The sequence below is a fragment of the Strix aluco genome, chromosome Z (genome assembly GCF_031877795.1).
Source record: "Strix aluco isolate bStrAlu1 chromosome Z, bStrAlu1.hap1, whole genome shotgun sequence".
Taxonomy (NCBI): Eukaryota; Metazoa; Chordata; class Aves; order Strigiformes; family Strigidae; genus Strix; species Strix aluco.
This window is the reverse complement of record NC_133971.1, coordinates 36,036,302-36,052,028: the sequence shown is the minus strand read 5'-3', so window position 1 is coordinate 36,052,028 and position 15,727 is coordinate 36,036,302. Positions and strand designations below refer to the sequence as shown.

General features: G+C 35.6%; 1 protein-coding gene across 1 annotated transcript in view; it reads right to left on the bottom strand.

The window, feature by feature from the left end:
* Window positions 1-15,727, bottom strand: part of CNTLN (centlein) — a 205,359-nt gene that overhangs the window by 181,278 nt on the left and 8,354 nt on the right. The window contains exon 2 of the mRNA XM_074812180.1: window positions 4,341-4,429. Coding sequence (XP_074668281.1) covers window positions 4,341-4,429 — 89 coding nt within the window. The remainder of the gene's footprint in view (window positions 1-4,340; window positions 4,430-15,727) is intronic.

Sequence of the window (15,727 nt, the reverse complement as noted above, 5' to 3'; positions counted from 1 at the left end):
TCCTTCCAAAAATTCCTTGGTTATTTCTGATTGTTTGCTCTTCAGCCATTTTTTTAATCCATTTGTACACCTTTAGACAGATACAACTCTCCAGAAGAAGAACAACAAAACTCTTATCACTGGCACTAACATTCAGGTTGCTACTGTATCTTAAGAGTGGCCTGAAATGATAAATCCATTCTTGCTTTTTGTTAAAACTTGCAAGACACAGCACACTTGGAATTTAGGTGTGGAAAAACATTTATGTAAGGCAAGCTTGCCAAATATAACTATCTGCAAGGGTATCATCTAGCATTAATACAATCCCTATTTACATCTACCAAGTCTTGTATCACTGCCACAGTTTGATCATTAATGGATCCTGCTACATCTCCCAGAAGAAAGGATAGGAGCCAGGAATCAGCAAGAAGCCCTAGAAGAAAAATTAGAGTCAATTGACCTGTCAAAACTTCATGTATTATAAGAGAAAAGTCTTAAAGGAGAGCTCTCAAAGTTTGCAAAAATATTTCAAAACCTTTGATACTCTCATCTGAACGTCAACTCTATTTGAATTTACACATGCATTTACCTGTAAAAGGTACTTTCTAGCACTTTTTTTTTTTTCCACTCATCATAAAAAAAAAAGTGTTTCAAAAGGCAGTGAACCAGAAATAGCATGCTCTTTACATAATACTGAGATCAATAGTATTTAAAGTAGCTGGAAAGTATACTAACATGAGTAGTACTTTTACAATGGCTTGTTTTAAAATACCTGGAGGCTTTTACATATCCCAAAGGCATTTCTCATTTGCACAGTAAAGCTAATTTTTTGTTTATATCTGAATATTAAAATGTGAATATAGTTACAGTTATCCAGCAAGAACTGCAAAGACTGCTGAAAAGTAAAATATCATTGGTGTATTACAGGAATCAACAGCACAGTCATAAAAAGCTACCAGCTACATTTTTACAATTTTAGGGCAGGCAAACTTCTATTTTGGGACCATGAAAGCACTTCAAAATAGCAGACAAATAATGGAAACCTACTATTATGCCCCCCTATGACGCCCAAATTATGTCTTTTACCTTTCCTGGTTTATTTGAGAAAAAGGTACTTATAAAGAACTGTCTAATGCTACAAATATAAAGTAACGCTACAAATATAGATTACCTGACTGTATGGCTAGTACTGACCACTCAATCTCCTGATACAAGGTTGTAAGTGAACATTTTGTCCTTTCACACCTGCATCTTTTTATTCCTGTCACTGTAACCTCCTGAAAAAAGTCTGGCTGTTGCTTTTGTCAATTTTAAGACTGAAATCCACAGGACATTATTGTTTGGTTAATTATATTTATGATCTAAGATACACATGACTATGCCTTCTTAGATTCTGTTTGCTTCCATTAGGTAGCCGGCTTCTGATCTCAGGTAATCCATAACAAAGACTCAGTGGGCGCCGGAAGCTTCTAGTTATGGAATTTTTGATGAAAAGAACACACTGAAAATTGAAGCTATGCAAACACTGGTGGTATCCATGTCACAATCAGAAACGAAAAGTTTAAATCCATTTCATTCTGTTTGTATCTATCCCAAAATCTCCTAGTCAGGGCAAGATGGAAAACCTTATCAACTTGGATATGACTGAGTCAACGTTGTTCCTAATATAGATGAGAAGGGGAGAAAGTCTCTAAGACTCAAGTTGGTTTTTATAAGATTTCAGTGTAAATTTCCAATTTCCAGCTCTTGTCTTGTACAACCATGTAAAACATAGAAAAATAGGCTTTGAGCAGCACAGATCTGCTGAGTAACATGCTTCAGGAATCATTTTGCTTATAACAGTAACTTGGTAATACCATTTCTTTATCCTTTAAATCCACATATTTTTCCTAGATTAACAAAGCCAGAAAACCACTTGTCCTGTAATTTTCTGGACAGCAGTAGTGCTAGGTAGCAGATTCCCTGGAAATCTAATCAACTTATTGAAACCAAGATAAACTGACACTGTAGCAATATATAAAAAAAAAAATATTTACTGCTATAAGATACGGAATAAGACAAAAACTCTTCTGAAAGGATGAGAGTGTGAAGAGGCACAGTCATGAAACAGAAGCTACTTAGGAAAAGATTACGGAAAGTTACAGCTAGAAAAGTTAGGAGACAATATATGGGCTGTAACTTGGTTATGCAGAAGATTCACAGGTAAAACTGGGTTAGAAATTCTTTCCAAAGCAGCAATTAGACCGTTCTTAGTCAAAAGAGATGAAGCTACATCAATTAAAGAGAAAAATACACACTATTGCACCATCTGTCAAACCAAAGGAACCCCAAAGTTGAGTCATGATTAATAAAACTCCTATATACTGAATGGGTTTTATCCAAACCTATTCCAGGATTCTCTGGGGTAGCGATAACACCTAAAAAAATTCAGCTCATTATCATGCCTGTGTGCAGCAAGGTGGTATCTAACAGTCCCATGTTCAATTGTATCAATCAGGATAATGCACACACAATTATCAATTTCTGTTCTAAATAAAGTATAAAATAATTTAAAGCAAGAGATAACTACCAAGCATAAAAATATTCCTAGACCTGAAGAAGGATAAACAAAGACGACAGGCTGTATCTTATTTAGGTATATAATTCAAGAACCCCAAACAATTCATTATATTCACCATTATTGAAATGCATGCTTTCTAACAACTCTATGCTTCAATTTGTTCTAATATCCTGATATCTTTTTATATCCAGCACGAATCAAAAATGTTAATAAGCCTGAACACTTCTGTTTCTACCTTATTAAGCTTCATGTGAAAGAGCTAAAATTTTCCATATTGTTCAGCTCTACAAAATGTGGTTAAAGTAAAACAATCTGTTAATGTTTACAATATACTTGCGCTTATATACATGTAATGTATGCTTACATATATTAAATACTATATTCATATATTTTAAGCAGTTGCATTTTTTTTTATGTTTGAAGAAGGAAGATCAATACTATCCCTGTACTCAAGAAAATACGACCAAATTTTGTCATGAAACAAGTCAGTAAGAATCTGCATTTCAATGTAAATAAGGGATGCTGTAAACCTGTTCGTAAGTCTTCCTCATATATTAAAATTACTTTCTAAATCAAAACACGCAAGCAATGTGAAAGTAGTATACTGTCCCAACCGCAAGCTACTACCCTCTGCAGGTAAGTGTCCCTGTACAAATCCAGAAGTTATTTGACATCATCGTTGGTGACCACATGCGAACCCTCATGTAACAGCTGTCTTAAAACAAGCTGCATGAACAGCAAAGAAATCACCAATTTCTTTCACTCGATATGAATGCTTTAGTATATTAGCTCTGGTTACATGACCATACCGTACTTTTGGACAAAATTTTCAATGCTTTATGCAATGCAAAAGATGGGACAACACTATAGTGAATGCACTCCTAGCTAAAGAACTTAATGCCATATTTTCAGAAGTGGTAGAACATTTACTGATTAAGTCCAGAACGGAATGATGTGAACAAACAGAACATGCCTTTCAAGATCAAAGCACTGAACAGGAATCCAGAGGAGCCAGAACGCCTCCTGGCTCTATGACAAACTTCCCAAGTAACATTGACAAGCCATTTAAAGACGTTAAAATCCATTTTTTTCTTTTAAAAAAACCCCACCTTTTCATTTTAAAAGAGGGAACCCATGGCACTCGGAGACAGAATAGACAAATCTTCCGACCATAAGAGAACCAATTGTTTGAATTCTGACATTACAAACTCATTCACATTCTCCTTATCTTTGGCCTACAAAAATTCTGAATTTATAAATAGCGTTCTAAAACAACCAATCATATACTGTGATGATTAACTAACATTCATAGCAATCAGATGATATTATGTAAGTACCATGAGGAAATCATCATCATCATCAATATCCTCAAAGGAGTAACAATTAAACTGCATAGTGATCTCTTCTGTTACCATGTCTTAGCCTTTCACTTCTTTAAGAATGCAGATAAACAGAATCTATATATGTAACTGTTATCCAACTATTTAGCAGAAAACGTCATTTACCTCCTCTTGCTCTTTCAACAGAAAAACAGAATATGTAGTACATTTATAATTTAATAATTGAATTCAACTGCAGCACAGCAACTTCAGTGAAAACAGATTCTGAAGTATACTTCATCTTATACCAAAAAAGGAAACTTTTAACATATTCCAGGTACTCTTGACAAAATTTAAGAATGGAAATTTTGTAACACATTTTTGTAACACAGTTCCCAGTTAAAAAAGATAAAGATTATGGTAACAGCAAAGGTTTTTTGTTTCATTTTGGTTTTAGCATCATGTTAAATCTTTAAACTCACCTTTCCACAACCAAGCTGACAGCTTGAGTAAGATCTGGACTTGACACTTGGAGATGTTTCCACAGAGACCACACAAATTCTTTATCAGCCTTAGAAAAAAGGAAAAAAGATATATTTATAGACAAAAAAGTTAGATTGTGCATATTCAAAGGCAATTTCAAAAAAAACCCTCTATTATAGTTAAAGTCCCCTACAAGTTACTCACTGTCCCATGTATAAAAAAATATGCCAAATAGTTCTCTTGAATAAACAAAGTTTTAACCAAACAGAATTTTGAAGGAAGACGGCAACCTACAATCAACAATAAAAGAGTACTCTATGTGACATAAGGCAGCAGAAATCAACATTATTCAAATAAGGCTGCCTTTTGCTATATCAATTACTAATACTTCTAGCAATAATACACAATTTCTATTAATAAACATTGAGCCTGTAATACATGCTTCAACATTGTTTTACCATATGTAGCTCTTAGATTTTATTTCAAAATAGATAGTAAATCAGCCTTCTAATGTACGCTCATTATATAAAAACTGCCGAAAAAATTCTCAAGGGAGAGGAAGAAAACAATGTTCTTTAAAAATACACTTAAAGTTTGTGAAAACTAGATGTGACCTAAAAGCTTTTCCAGATTTACATTTTCTAGTATACATAAGTTCTTATTTTGCACTGGTTTATTTTCATTGTAATAGTTTTATTACTGGAAGACCAATATTGATGTAGTTATGTTACAAAGTAAAACCATAATGTGTTAATTATATAAAAATGTTAGGGGAAAAAAAAGTCAGTAAAAGATGAAGACAAGCAGAACTGTAAGAAAGCATATGAACAAAAACTATGGACTGCATTAAGACCAAACCTGCTAAAAACAGCCTAATATAAAACCAGAAATTATTAAGCCAAAACCATCATATTGGCAGCTAGGTCTATTCAACAGGTTAAAAAAAAAAAAAAAATCACAAGAGTGCAGCTTCATCTACCTTTTACTAGTTTTTGAATGTTAAAAGAGAAACAGAATTTGCATGAGGACAATACCTGACCTAAAAGGAAAACCAACACTGTCACAGCTATCCATTTCCCTGCTTCCTTGTTCTCCCAACCTTCTGGAACCTAATCTACTAAAATATCACAGGTACCATTAGATAACCAGAACCTCACTAAAACTGGCCAAACAAAAAACACTATCTCACCTCTGCACAACTCTATCTTAAACTGGATTATCAAATGAAACACAAGATCTGAGTTCCTATCTTCACCTCCACTGTTTGGCTTCTTCATAGGTTTCCCACTTAATTTCTTCTTTCCCCGATTTCTCATTTTTTATGAATGAGGAGCAGATTGTACCTTTGCTCACAGTACCATAAGTCCATGACTTGGAATCGCTAAAAGCAATGGTCATCTAAGACACAAAACATCTCAACAGAACTACAAGTCTGACAGGCCTCACAAGAGTTAATAAAAACCAACACTGTATGATTTGAGTAAATCTCAGGAGCAGAAATAGCTTTTTTCTATTTTTGCTATCTTTTCATTTGCTTCCAATCACTCTTGCCTTCTAGGAAGCAGACTTGAACTTTACAAGCAATATCAGTTTCAGCACATGACAATCATTCCATCATATTGTTTCTCCTTCAGAACAAGACAACAACTATCTTCAATAGAAAATCAAAAGATCTCTCTAAAGCTAGCAGACTTTTATCAAGATTTCTCAGTGTACTGATTATTTTACCAAAATTAATACCACAACAGCCAAATATATTGAATCACAGATTTAACAAACTTTAACAATGTTTACAGAAGAAATAGGATAGTTGTACTTATTTTCTCCATGATTTATGAGGAAGGCCTCAAAGATCTTTTTTAAGAGTTCTGATAGGTCTTTCCTTCAAATTTAGAAATGCACATATTTCGAGTTGCACAGAGAAGTGAGACAATGCTGAACTTCCACGAAAACATAGGAAAAGTGGTGAGCAAGTGAGAAGGAGGGGGTTTATGATTGCTGGTTTAAGAAATATTTTCCTCTTTCAACTATTACAATTTCTAGTTTTCATTTCTTTTAATCTTCAAATGCCATCAACTTCTTCAATGAAATAAGGAAGAAAACTTTATGGAGATTTGATGATTTATCAAGGTATTGCTGTAAACCCAGAAGAATTCACCCACCTACTGTAAGAATGCACACCACTAACAAAACTGACTGGCTTTTTGATTGTATCAGAAAGTAAATAAAACAAAGGTTCTGGCCACAAAGATCTTATAATTCAAGACTATTATCAGCTTATGCAAACTGGACTACAGCAGAAAGCTTGTCTTTCATAAAACCAGATAAATTTCATCTAACTGCCTTTGCAGGTTGTACACAACTTTTAAAGCGCTGACAGGGAGACTTCCTTTCTGCTATTTCCAAACAATTAACAAAAAACTTTGTGTAGACAGAAACAGGGCACAAACTGTTCTTTAAAAAACAGTGAAAGGAACATCATCTTTCTCTAACTAAACTGGGTTAGCAGTGTAAGGACTCTTTTCAAAAACAAAAGCTATCCACTGCAAGCAAGCAGATAGCAACTAACTGGATTACGCTACACTATGGTGCATGACCACATTCACTTTTTGAAGAAAGGTAACACCAAAACGAAGCCATACATCACATAAATAAGAACTCAAATGACTTTACATCAGTATCCAAGTCTTTATTCAGTAGAAGTGCTAAAAATAAGTTCTCTTTCAGCTGGGAATTAAGTTAAAAGACAAACAGTAATCATCATATTAATTAGGTTACTCAGTTAAGGCCAAAAAAGATGGCTATTCACCTTTTTTTAAAAAAGAAAACCAATAAACAAGTACAACCTCTCACTGTGTGCTATCAACTTATGCCACTTAATATCCTGGATTTATATGTATCTAGTCTGAAAGACTATAAAAAGTGTGTACTTTTTTCATGTGTCCTCAAAAAAGCCACCATCTCCTGAAAATGCCTTACCATGCCACCTGAAAAATCACAATGTGTGTACATTGTGAATGAGGCATGACCTACTGCTTCTTCTGAAGACAGGAACAGAATGAAAAATAAAAAAGTTTTTCAGATTTGGAAGAACTGCTGCAGGCTTCCAAAAAGCATTAGGATCTATATAGAACACAGATTTTTAATATTTTTAACATTTAATAATATCCTGTATTTATGCTGGGAGCCCAGCAAATAAGAAAACACAAGGCCAAACAAAAACTTACTAAATAGTAGAAAATGAAAATGTTATTTCTTTGCAATTATTTAGAAGGACAGTAAGTCTGTAGTTCTTACACTCTGAATGACAGCACTTCAAGTATAAGGAAATCTCTGAACCATATTGGAGGACTAAACCACTGTATCTAATAAACTACGCCTAACTAATTTTAAAATAATTTTAACTCAAGTATCTCAGTTAACCAGCAATATGGAGAGCAGAACTGAACTGGTAATAGTCCTTGAATATTTTTAATATCTTTAATACACAAGTCACTGTTTATTTTTACACTAAACTACTTAAAATCACCAACAAATTAGTCTAAGGGCCATGAAGTCATTACAGCACAGAGAAGTCCAAATATAACAATGTGCCAACAGTATTCCACCTGCAAACACTCGAAAATCTTAAGTCAGACAAACAAAGTTTCTGATGATGATTTTTGAGCTCACAAAAGTTTTGTTTGCCTGTTTAAAGATTTGGATTTGCTTACCATGATGCTCACTCAGCTTTTCCCTTCACTGTCCTGTATACAAGACCACAGAAGTAGATGTTGGGTTCTCTGCTTATTTATTTATTTATTAGAACTGAGACACATGGGCTTCTGCATGACTCCAAGAAGCACTATCAAATACCACAAGACTCGCTACAAGCAGTAGTGGGCTGCCAGTTGTCCTACCCTCCAGGTCCCTACATGTTCCAGGTCCCAGCTGGGGAACAGCACAAGGCATCACAAGAAGACAGAATAGAGCACAACTTCCAGCATCCCTCCATTACAAAAAATGACAAAAAGGGAAAACTAAAATAACATATACTGAATTCTTCGTAATGAACAAATACATACAAAGTATATATATGTACAACACGAGGGAAATGTTCACATCACTACCATGATTTTTGCTGAGTATCCAGCATGTACTGAGTCTCTGGCAATCTAGTTTCTACCTAAACTTTGCCAAGCCTCCCAGAAATTGACTTTTTGAGAATATATAAAATACGAAGTTTCAATGAACCTTGTCAACCACATGAGAACACAGATACTCAGGTATAAATGATCTCTTTTAATTGAATAAGCAGTTCAGATTAACCTCAAAACGCCTATAACTATTCACAGACTACTTCCAAAATTGTCCAAGGAAGAGTAAAATCAACTCCAAGTTGTACTTGTGTCAGTGAAATTGCCACTCCTTACATAACTAAGTTCTGTAACATTTGTCTGTGCTAAAAGAACAGTAGATGAAGTAGGAATGAAAAAGCCATTCTAACTTAAAAATAAAAAAAGCTTGCTTGCACTAAGGAATATTAAATGTGAACAGCATGCACTAAAACTCCAAAGAAACTGCTAAACAAACAGGCTAAGTTGTGTCCAAAAAAAAAAAAAAAACCAAAACAACCCAACCAAAAAAACCACCACACACAGAACACAAACAAACAAAAACCTTCCCAAACCATCTGGAAACAAGTGAAAAATCACTGGAATTTCCAGAACTGCAAAACAAGGTCATTTCAATGAATGCTGTTTATTTTTGATGATGGCAGGAATGGTATTTCAAGTTACTACCAAAACCTATGAATGAGCACACACAGAACTATAAAGCAATGCTGTAATTATATCAATATTCTAATGTAAATTAACAAATGCATTTCACTACATATTTGATTTCTGTAAAAGTTCACAAAACAAAGCAGCATCCTGCCTAAGTGGACTTCTGCCAAGAGAATAAGGATGTAAATGCATGTTACCAGTAAAAAAATAAAACATCATCTGCAGTTAAAGTCTGTGAATTTTATTACATAAAAAGGAAGTTTACATGGAAGTGTACAAAATTTCTCATTATGACAATAAAACATTAGTAAAACATCAGTCAATGAATGGTAAGTTACCATAAAATGTGACTTACTTCTCTTTAATATGCCAAACATTTTAATAGCTAACACAGTTTCATTTAAATCTCTAATTATACATTTTCTATAACAGAATGTGTATTAGCCAGAAATTATTACAGTCTTAAGATAAAAATAAGTTTAAACAGTCTTTTTAAGCTGTTGGCACAATTCATGGCCTTGGTAAGGCTGTTCCCTGAATGGTCTTGGGAGCCAAACAATTTCTTCCAAAAAAGGGCTGCTTAGACTGTCTGAAGTTGGCACAGAAAAACACTGCAGCTGTCAAGGCCTAGGATGTATCAATCTTCAGCATACCCAAGGAACATTCAGCCTACTTCGGTGTATGTTAATAGCTCAGGAGGTCAGCAAGAGTGTACCTTGAACAGCTGAGAACTTACATACACAAGGCAGAATACAGATGTCATTTGAAAATTAGTGAAAATTACTCATTAAAACTAAGACTATTCACAACATATCTAATGTCAGATAAAGATGCTCATACTGCAATCACGTTTGCACACCAGAACTAAAGAATTATGAAAGAACACAGTGTACTGCGTATCCCCTGAAAAATGGGATTTTCCCTCAGCCTATAGTGAAAGTAATTGTAGTTCATCATCACACCGAAAGACACACAGAAATGAAGAGTACCTGAGGCCTTAAATGTGTTCTTTGCAAACTGGATTTTTTTGTTTTCCACTGATTTTTAACAGCAGCAAGCTCAGAAGCAGGGACAATCATAAGATGAGCCACTGACAAAGGCTATATGGCATGACTAGCAAGAGAAAAAGTATTTGCTTGCAAGTGGAGTCATGAATTTATTAAACATTAGTGTGAGTTACAAAACAAAGAATCCCTCTGGCTTATAAGCAGGGAAAGACAAATAGTCTTATTTACATTCAAACGATTTAATTTCCTTTTGGAAGAGAAATCCAAGCATAAATACTGCTCTGGACATTTGATATCAAAAGTATGTAAAACTCTATCAATATTGCATACAGTTATTTGTCAAATGGAAACTTAAAAGTGACCTAAACATAGAACGTTTTGAGTATTTTTACATCACTTTACACATTAGCTGGCATTTCTTTAAAGTAATGATACTGAATTGTTATAGGAAAAGCTTTTAAATTAGCAGTGAGAGGAGTGCCAAAAGCATAAGCAGTATCTTTCTTTTTTTTGCTTGCAAGAACTATACATTCATGACAGTTTGGGTAATAAATTATAGGTAGGTTTAATTATTGTTTACATGTCTATCATGCACCGTGTTAAGAACAAGGATACACTGAGAAACCTCCTTCTTTAGAGCAAATTCATACATCAAGCATCTCAGTTACCTACAGTTTGAAATCAGTACTTTTTGATGTTTCACTGTATTTATTTCAAAGCATGTTAACTATTAGTAGTGTTCATATCATACCTTTTTTATAGCATTACAAATTATTATTTATTAATCAGGAAGCTACCATGTCCTGAAATCTGGAAGAAAACACCCCCAGAACAGGAAAAAAAAAAAAATAACAAAACTCAAACAACCAATATCCTCCCCAACTGTCCCTCCCCCCCTGCCCCCAATAATTGCTAAAAAAGCAAAGGACACAAACTCTCATTTTCATTTTTTTAATCAGTAGATACCCCCAAAAGAGAAAACGAAACAGTCGGGAGGACAGAGGGAGCTGTTGGTTTACTGTTAATTTTTGGTAAGAAATCTGTAATAATCAGATACTGACAATTTTCTGTATTATGAAGTGAATATTTCAATACAAAGTGAAATACACGTGACTCTCAGGCTGGAAGAATTGGTATGGAAATGCAAAATACTATATGTAATGGAGAAAAAAAAAAGCATGAAATAACATGACTGGTATAAGCATTGAAACATCTTCAGGAAAATTGTTCAATATGGATTGTTTTGGACTCCCGTAACATCCAGCATACTTCTGACTAAAGAGATCAAGCCTTTAATCAAGCTGACATATATGCTTTACATACAAATGACAGACTTGCTTCTTGATGTCTCACAAGATTTTTAAACTTACACAGTTGTATGCTGCCAGTGCAGACTCTCTTGATCCTGCTGTGCCAGTTTCTTTGTGATTTCCAGTCACGTATTATACTCCTAAATAAGAGGTATTCTCTCTACAACCCACCCAGTCCTGCTGAGTGGTCACAGTACAGAATACTCCTGCACTTTACAGAACCTATCTTTGAGGTGCTATGCTTTTCATCAACCGAAAAAGTCACTTGCTAGTAAGACTGATCAGTAACTCACAAGAAAACTTAGTGCCTAATACACACCAGGCTCTAAAGATAACATGAGGTTATTTTCAAATTCACAAAAGTCACTCATATACAGTATGCACTATTACATCTAATTTCTAGGTAGAGATTTGTAAGAAGGCTGCAGGTGACCCGACCAGACAGCTTCAAAAAAAGCAAACAAGTGTTACCTTCCCTCTTTCCTTCCCAATTACTTCACGTTGCAGTAGTGATTTGCAACCAACATGTAATTTTATGATACTAGAAAAAGTTCCATGTATTTTCCAGCCATAATTTTATATTTAAAGAATTTCCTATTATCTTGTCTCTGTTGGTAGTTTTGGCAACAAAGATATCTTTGAAACAAAATGGAAAAAGACAGTGTACTGCTTTACTTACACATATATGTAGAATATAAAAAAAACCTGTGTGCAGATAAATACACATACCCCCCCTCCCCATCCTTACTCAGAACTCTGTTGAAAGCAAACAGGCACCATAAAAATAATATAACATTATTGTGTTACAATGCTGATACAGTAATAGTGGTCTAAGCAAAAATACTGTGTGACTTGTACCAAAAGATGCTGTCATTATACATGATTTCATAAACGGACTGTCAGATTAGTCCGTCAGTGAGATAAAAAGCCAGCAATGCACTTATATGAATAATTTTATTACACATTCTTAATTGACATAAATAACTGACACATTGTGGCATCAATGGACAAGAAATGCAAGATATTTTCTGGCCCATCATGACATAAATCAATGAATTAACATCACAGAAGTCAGATCAGTACCACCACAGGAAGCCAGGACAGGAATAAACATGTTAAACGGTAGAAAGAAGTTATCAGATGTACATAGACCTGTGACACACAATGCCACCTTTACTAAATTGCTAGAAGTAAACTCCTTCCTTTGCTTTTCATTCACCAAAGGTGAATGCACAATCAGGATGCTCTGCATGCCTTCATTCACTGGTACAGCCGTTACACCAATGATTGCTTTTTTCTGAGTACTCAACATTGAAAACACTTGGTTGATGTAAGAATTGCTTTCAAAGAGAAGAGGATATCAGAAAGCAAAGAGTTCAGTTCCAGAGGCAAAGGTTTGCTTTAAGCCCTTTATAGATCAAGGATAGGAACACTCATCTGTGAGCTTTCATTTCAAGCCATAAATATCTAAACTACTTCAATTAAAACTAACCGTAGTCATTAAAGTAATATGGATGGAAGATGCACAGAATGGAACAGGACATGAATTTTCTAAGTCACATAACTGCCTTCTGGAAGTGCTACACTTCTGAGAGTTATTTTAAGACTTCAATCACTTATTTGAGAGCACAGGATAATCTAACAGTTTCAGCACAGGCCTCAGAGTTAGCTTTTGTTTAAATATAATGCTCTGGAATAATATCACAATGCATTTGAGAATACAGGAATGCACAAGTAGTTTTACTTTACAGACAATATAACCATACACATACATTTGGGCATATTCACTCTGAATTACCATGACTAGTCAAGTAGAATGTGGGTCCATCGTGTCAACTCTGCCTGAAATGACTTTGTAGTACTTTCCAAATTCTGTGAAATTGCAGAGAAATAGGAGAATCCTTGTGTATTTTCTAAGTCATGAGCTAAACAGTACCTGAAATAGTTGAAACAGTACACACTTAAAGAACAAGATAATCTGCAGTCATTCTCTAAGAACAACATACCTCCTCCTGCATCAAAATACAGTTTGATGCAAAAATCAGAACTGCTACAGCCATTCTCCTCCAGGTTGAATCTGTAACTACACGGTAAACAAAGACATCTTTGCATGTTCTAGAGGCATCCTTAGTGCAGTTGGAAAAACTAGCAAGCAAGAGCCTGCACATAAAACGCAACTTCCTTTACTGAGAAACAGCAATATGTTGTCGTTCCCATAAAAGGTACCTTTTCACTCATGCCTATCTCACGGCAGTCAGATGAAGTCCCCAGTGACAGGAGGAAAGAGAATATCACACCCTTTTTTAAAAAGGGTTAAAAGGAGTACTCTGGGAGCTACGGACCAGTCAGCATCACTGTGGTGCCCAGTAAAATCATGGAATGGATCCTCCTGGAAGCTATGTCAAGGCAGTGATCAAGGAGGTGATTAGAGACAGACAACATGGCTTCACCAAGGGCAAATTGTGCCTGATTAATCTAATGGCCTTATACAAAGGAGTGACTGCATCAGTGGACAAGTGAAGAGCTACAGACATGACCTACCTAGACTTCTGTAAAGCTTGTGATACAGTCCCCCACAATATTCTTGGCACTTGATTGGAGAGATACGGGTTTGATGGACGGACTGTTAGATGGATAAGGAATTGGCTGGATGGCCCTGTCCGGGGAGTTATAATTATGGTTCAATGCCCAAATAGAAACTAGTAACAAGTGGTGTTCCTCCAGGGTCCATACCAGAACCGATACTGTTTAACACCTGCAAAAATGACATGGTGGGATTGAGGGATGCACCCTCAGCAAGTTTGCAGATGACACCAAGATGAGTGGTACAGTTTCTACACCAGTGAGAAGGGATGCCAACCAGAGACATGGACACGCTTGAAGATAGGGTGCACACAAACCTCATGAAGTTCAACAAGGCCACGTGCAAGGTCCTGCACCTGGGTCAGGGCAATCCCCAATGTCCATACAGACTCATCAATACAGAATTAATTGATTGAGAAGAGCCCTATGGAGGAGGACTTGGGTATACTGAAGGACGACAAACTGGATGTGAGCCAACAACGTGCACTTGCAGCCCAGCGAGCCAACTGTATCCTGGGCTTCATCAAAGAAAACATGGCCAGCAGGTCAAGGGAGATGATTTTCCCTCTCTACTCTGCTCTCATGAGACCATACCTGGAGTACTCCATCCAGCTCTTGGGATCCCAGCACCAGAAAGACATGGCCCTGTCAGCACAGGTTCACAGCAGGGTCACGAAACTGATCACAGGGCTGGAACACCTCTCCCGTGAAGAAAGGCTGAGAGAGCTGGGGTTTTTCAGCCTGGAGAAGAAAAGGCTCCTGAGGGACCTGATTACAGCCTTGCAATACCTAAAGGGGGCTTATAATAAAAACATAGACACTTCTTACCAAGGCCTGTAGTGACAGGAAGAAAGGGCAACAGTTTTAAACTGAAAGAGGGTAGATTTAGATTGGACATAAGGAAGATATTTTTTACGACAAGGGTGATGAGGTACTGGAACAGGCATGCAGATGCCCCATCACTGGAAGCATTCAAAGTCAGCTTGGACAGGGCTTTGAGCAACGTAATCTACTGAAAGACACCCCTGGGCATGACATGGGGGTTTAACTTTGAAGGTCCCTTCCAACCCAAACCATTCCATGACTCTATAATCTCTACACTAAATTTTAGATTCCCACTCACATGCTAGGTGCAATTTGAAATATTCACACACAGACATACTGTGAATAGGTAACTACTTAATTAAAAAAATTTTAAAAATATATTTGCTTTAAATCTCACTCTCACTTTGTATCTTCAGTTTTACTCAAATATTCCAAACAAGTTTCTTTCAGAAGGAAAGACCAGGTATGAAAGAATTCATTCTGATTCGCTAAAATTTGTCAAATGTAAAAAAAGCAAAAGAAAATAAACAAACTCAGGTATTCAACCACATTACTTCTGTCTATAATACATAAAGAGTAAAGCCTTTGTTAACAACACCTGTACTAATCAGACTCATGTGATTTAGACTCCTTATGGCAAAATATAAGAGTATAAAATAACAAAAAAAAACACCCAAAGCACTAAACAGCTGGCATCCCTTGGCACCACTAAATATGTGGTCTTGGCTTAATCACTAATACAAGAAAGTAGTATTTAATGAATGGAAGCATTAAACACTTTGCCCCATTTTGAAAGAACAGTATGGATATCAACAATTCATCCAAAAGAAATACGAACACACAAATTCTCATACTGCTAGTTCACAAACATTTAAATTTCAGTCACAGAGTCAGA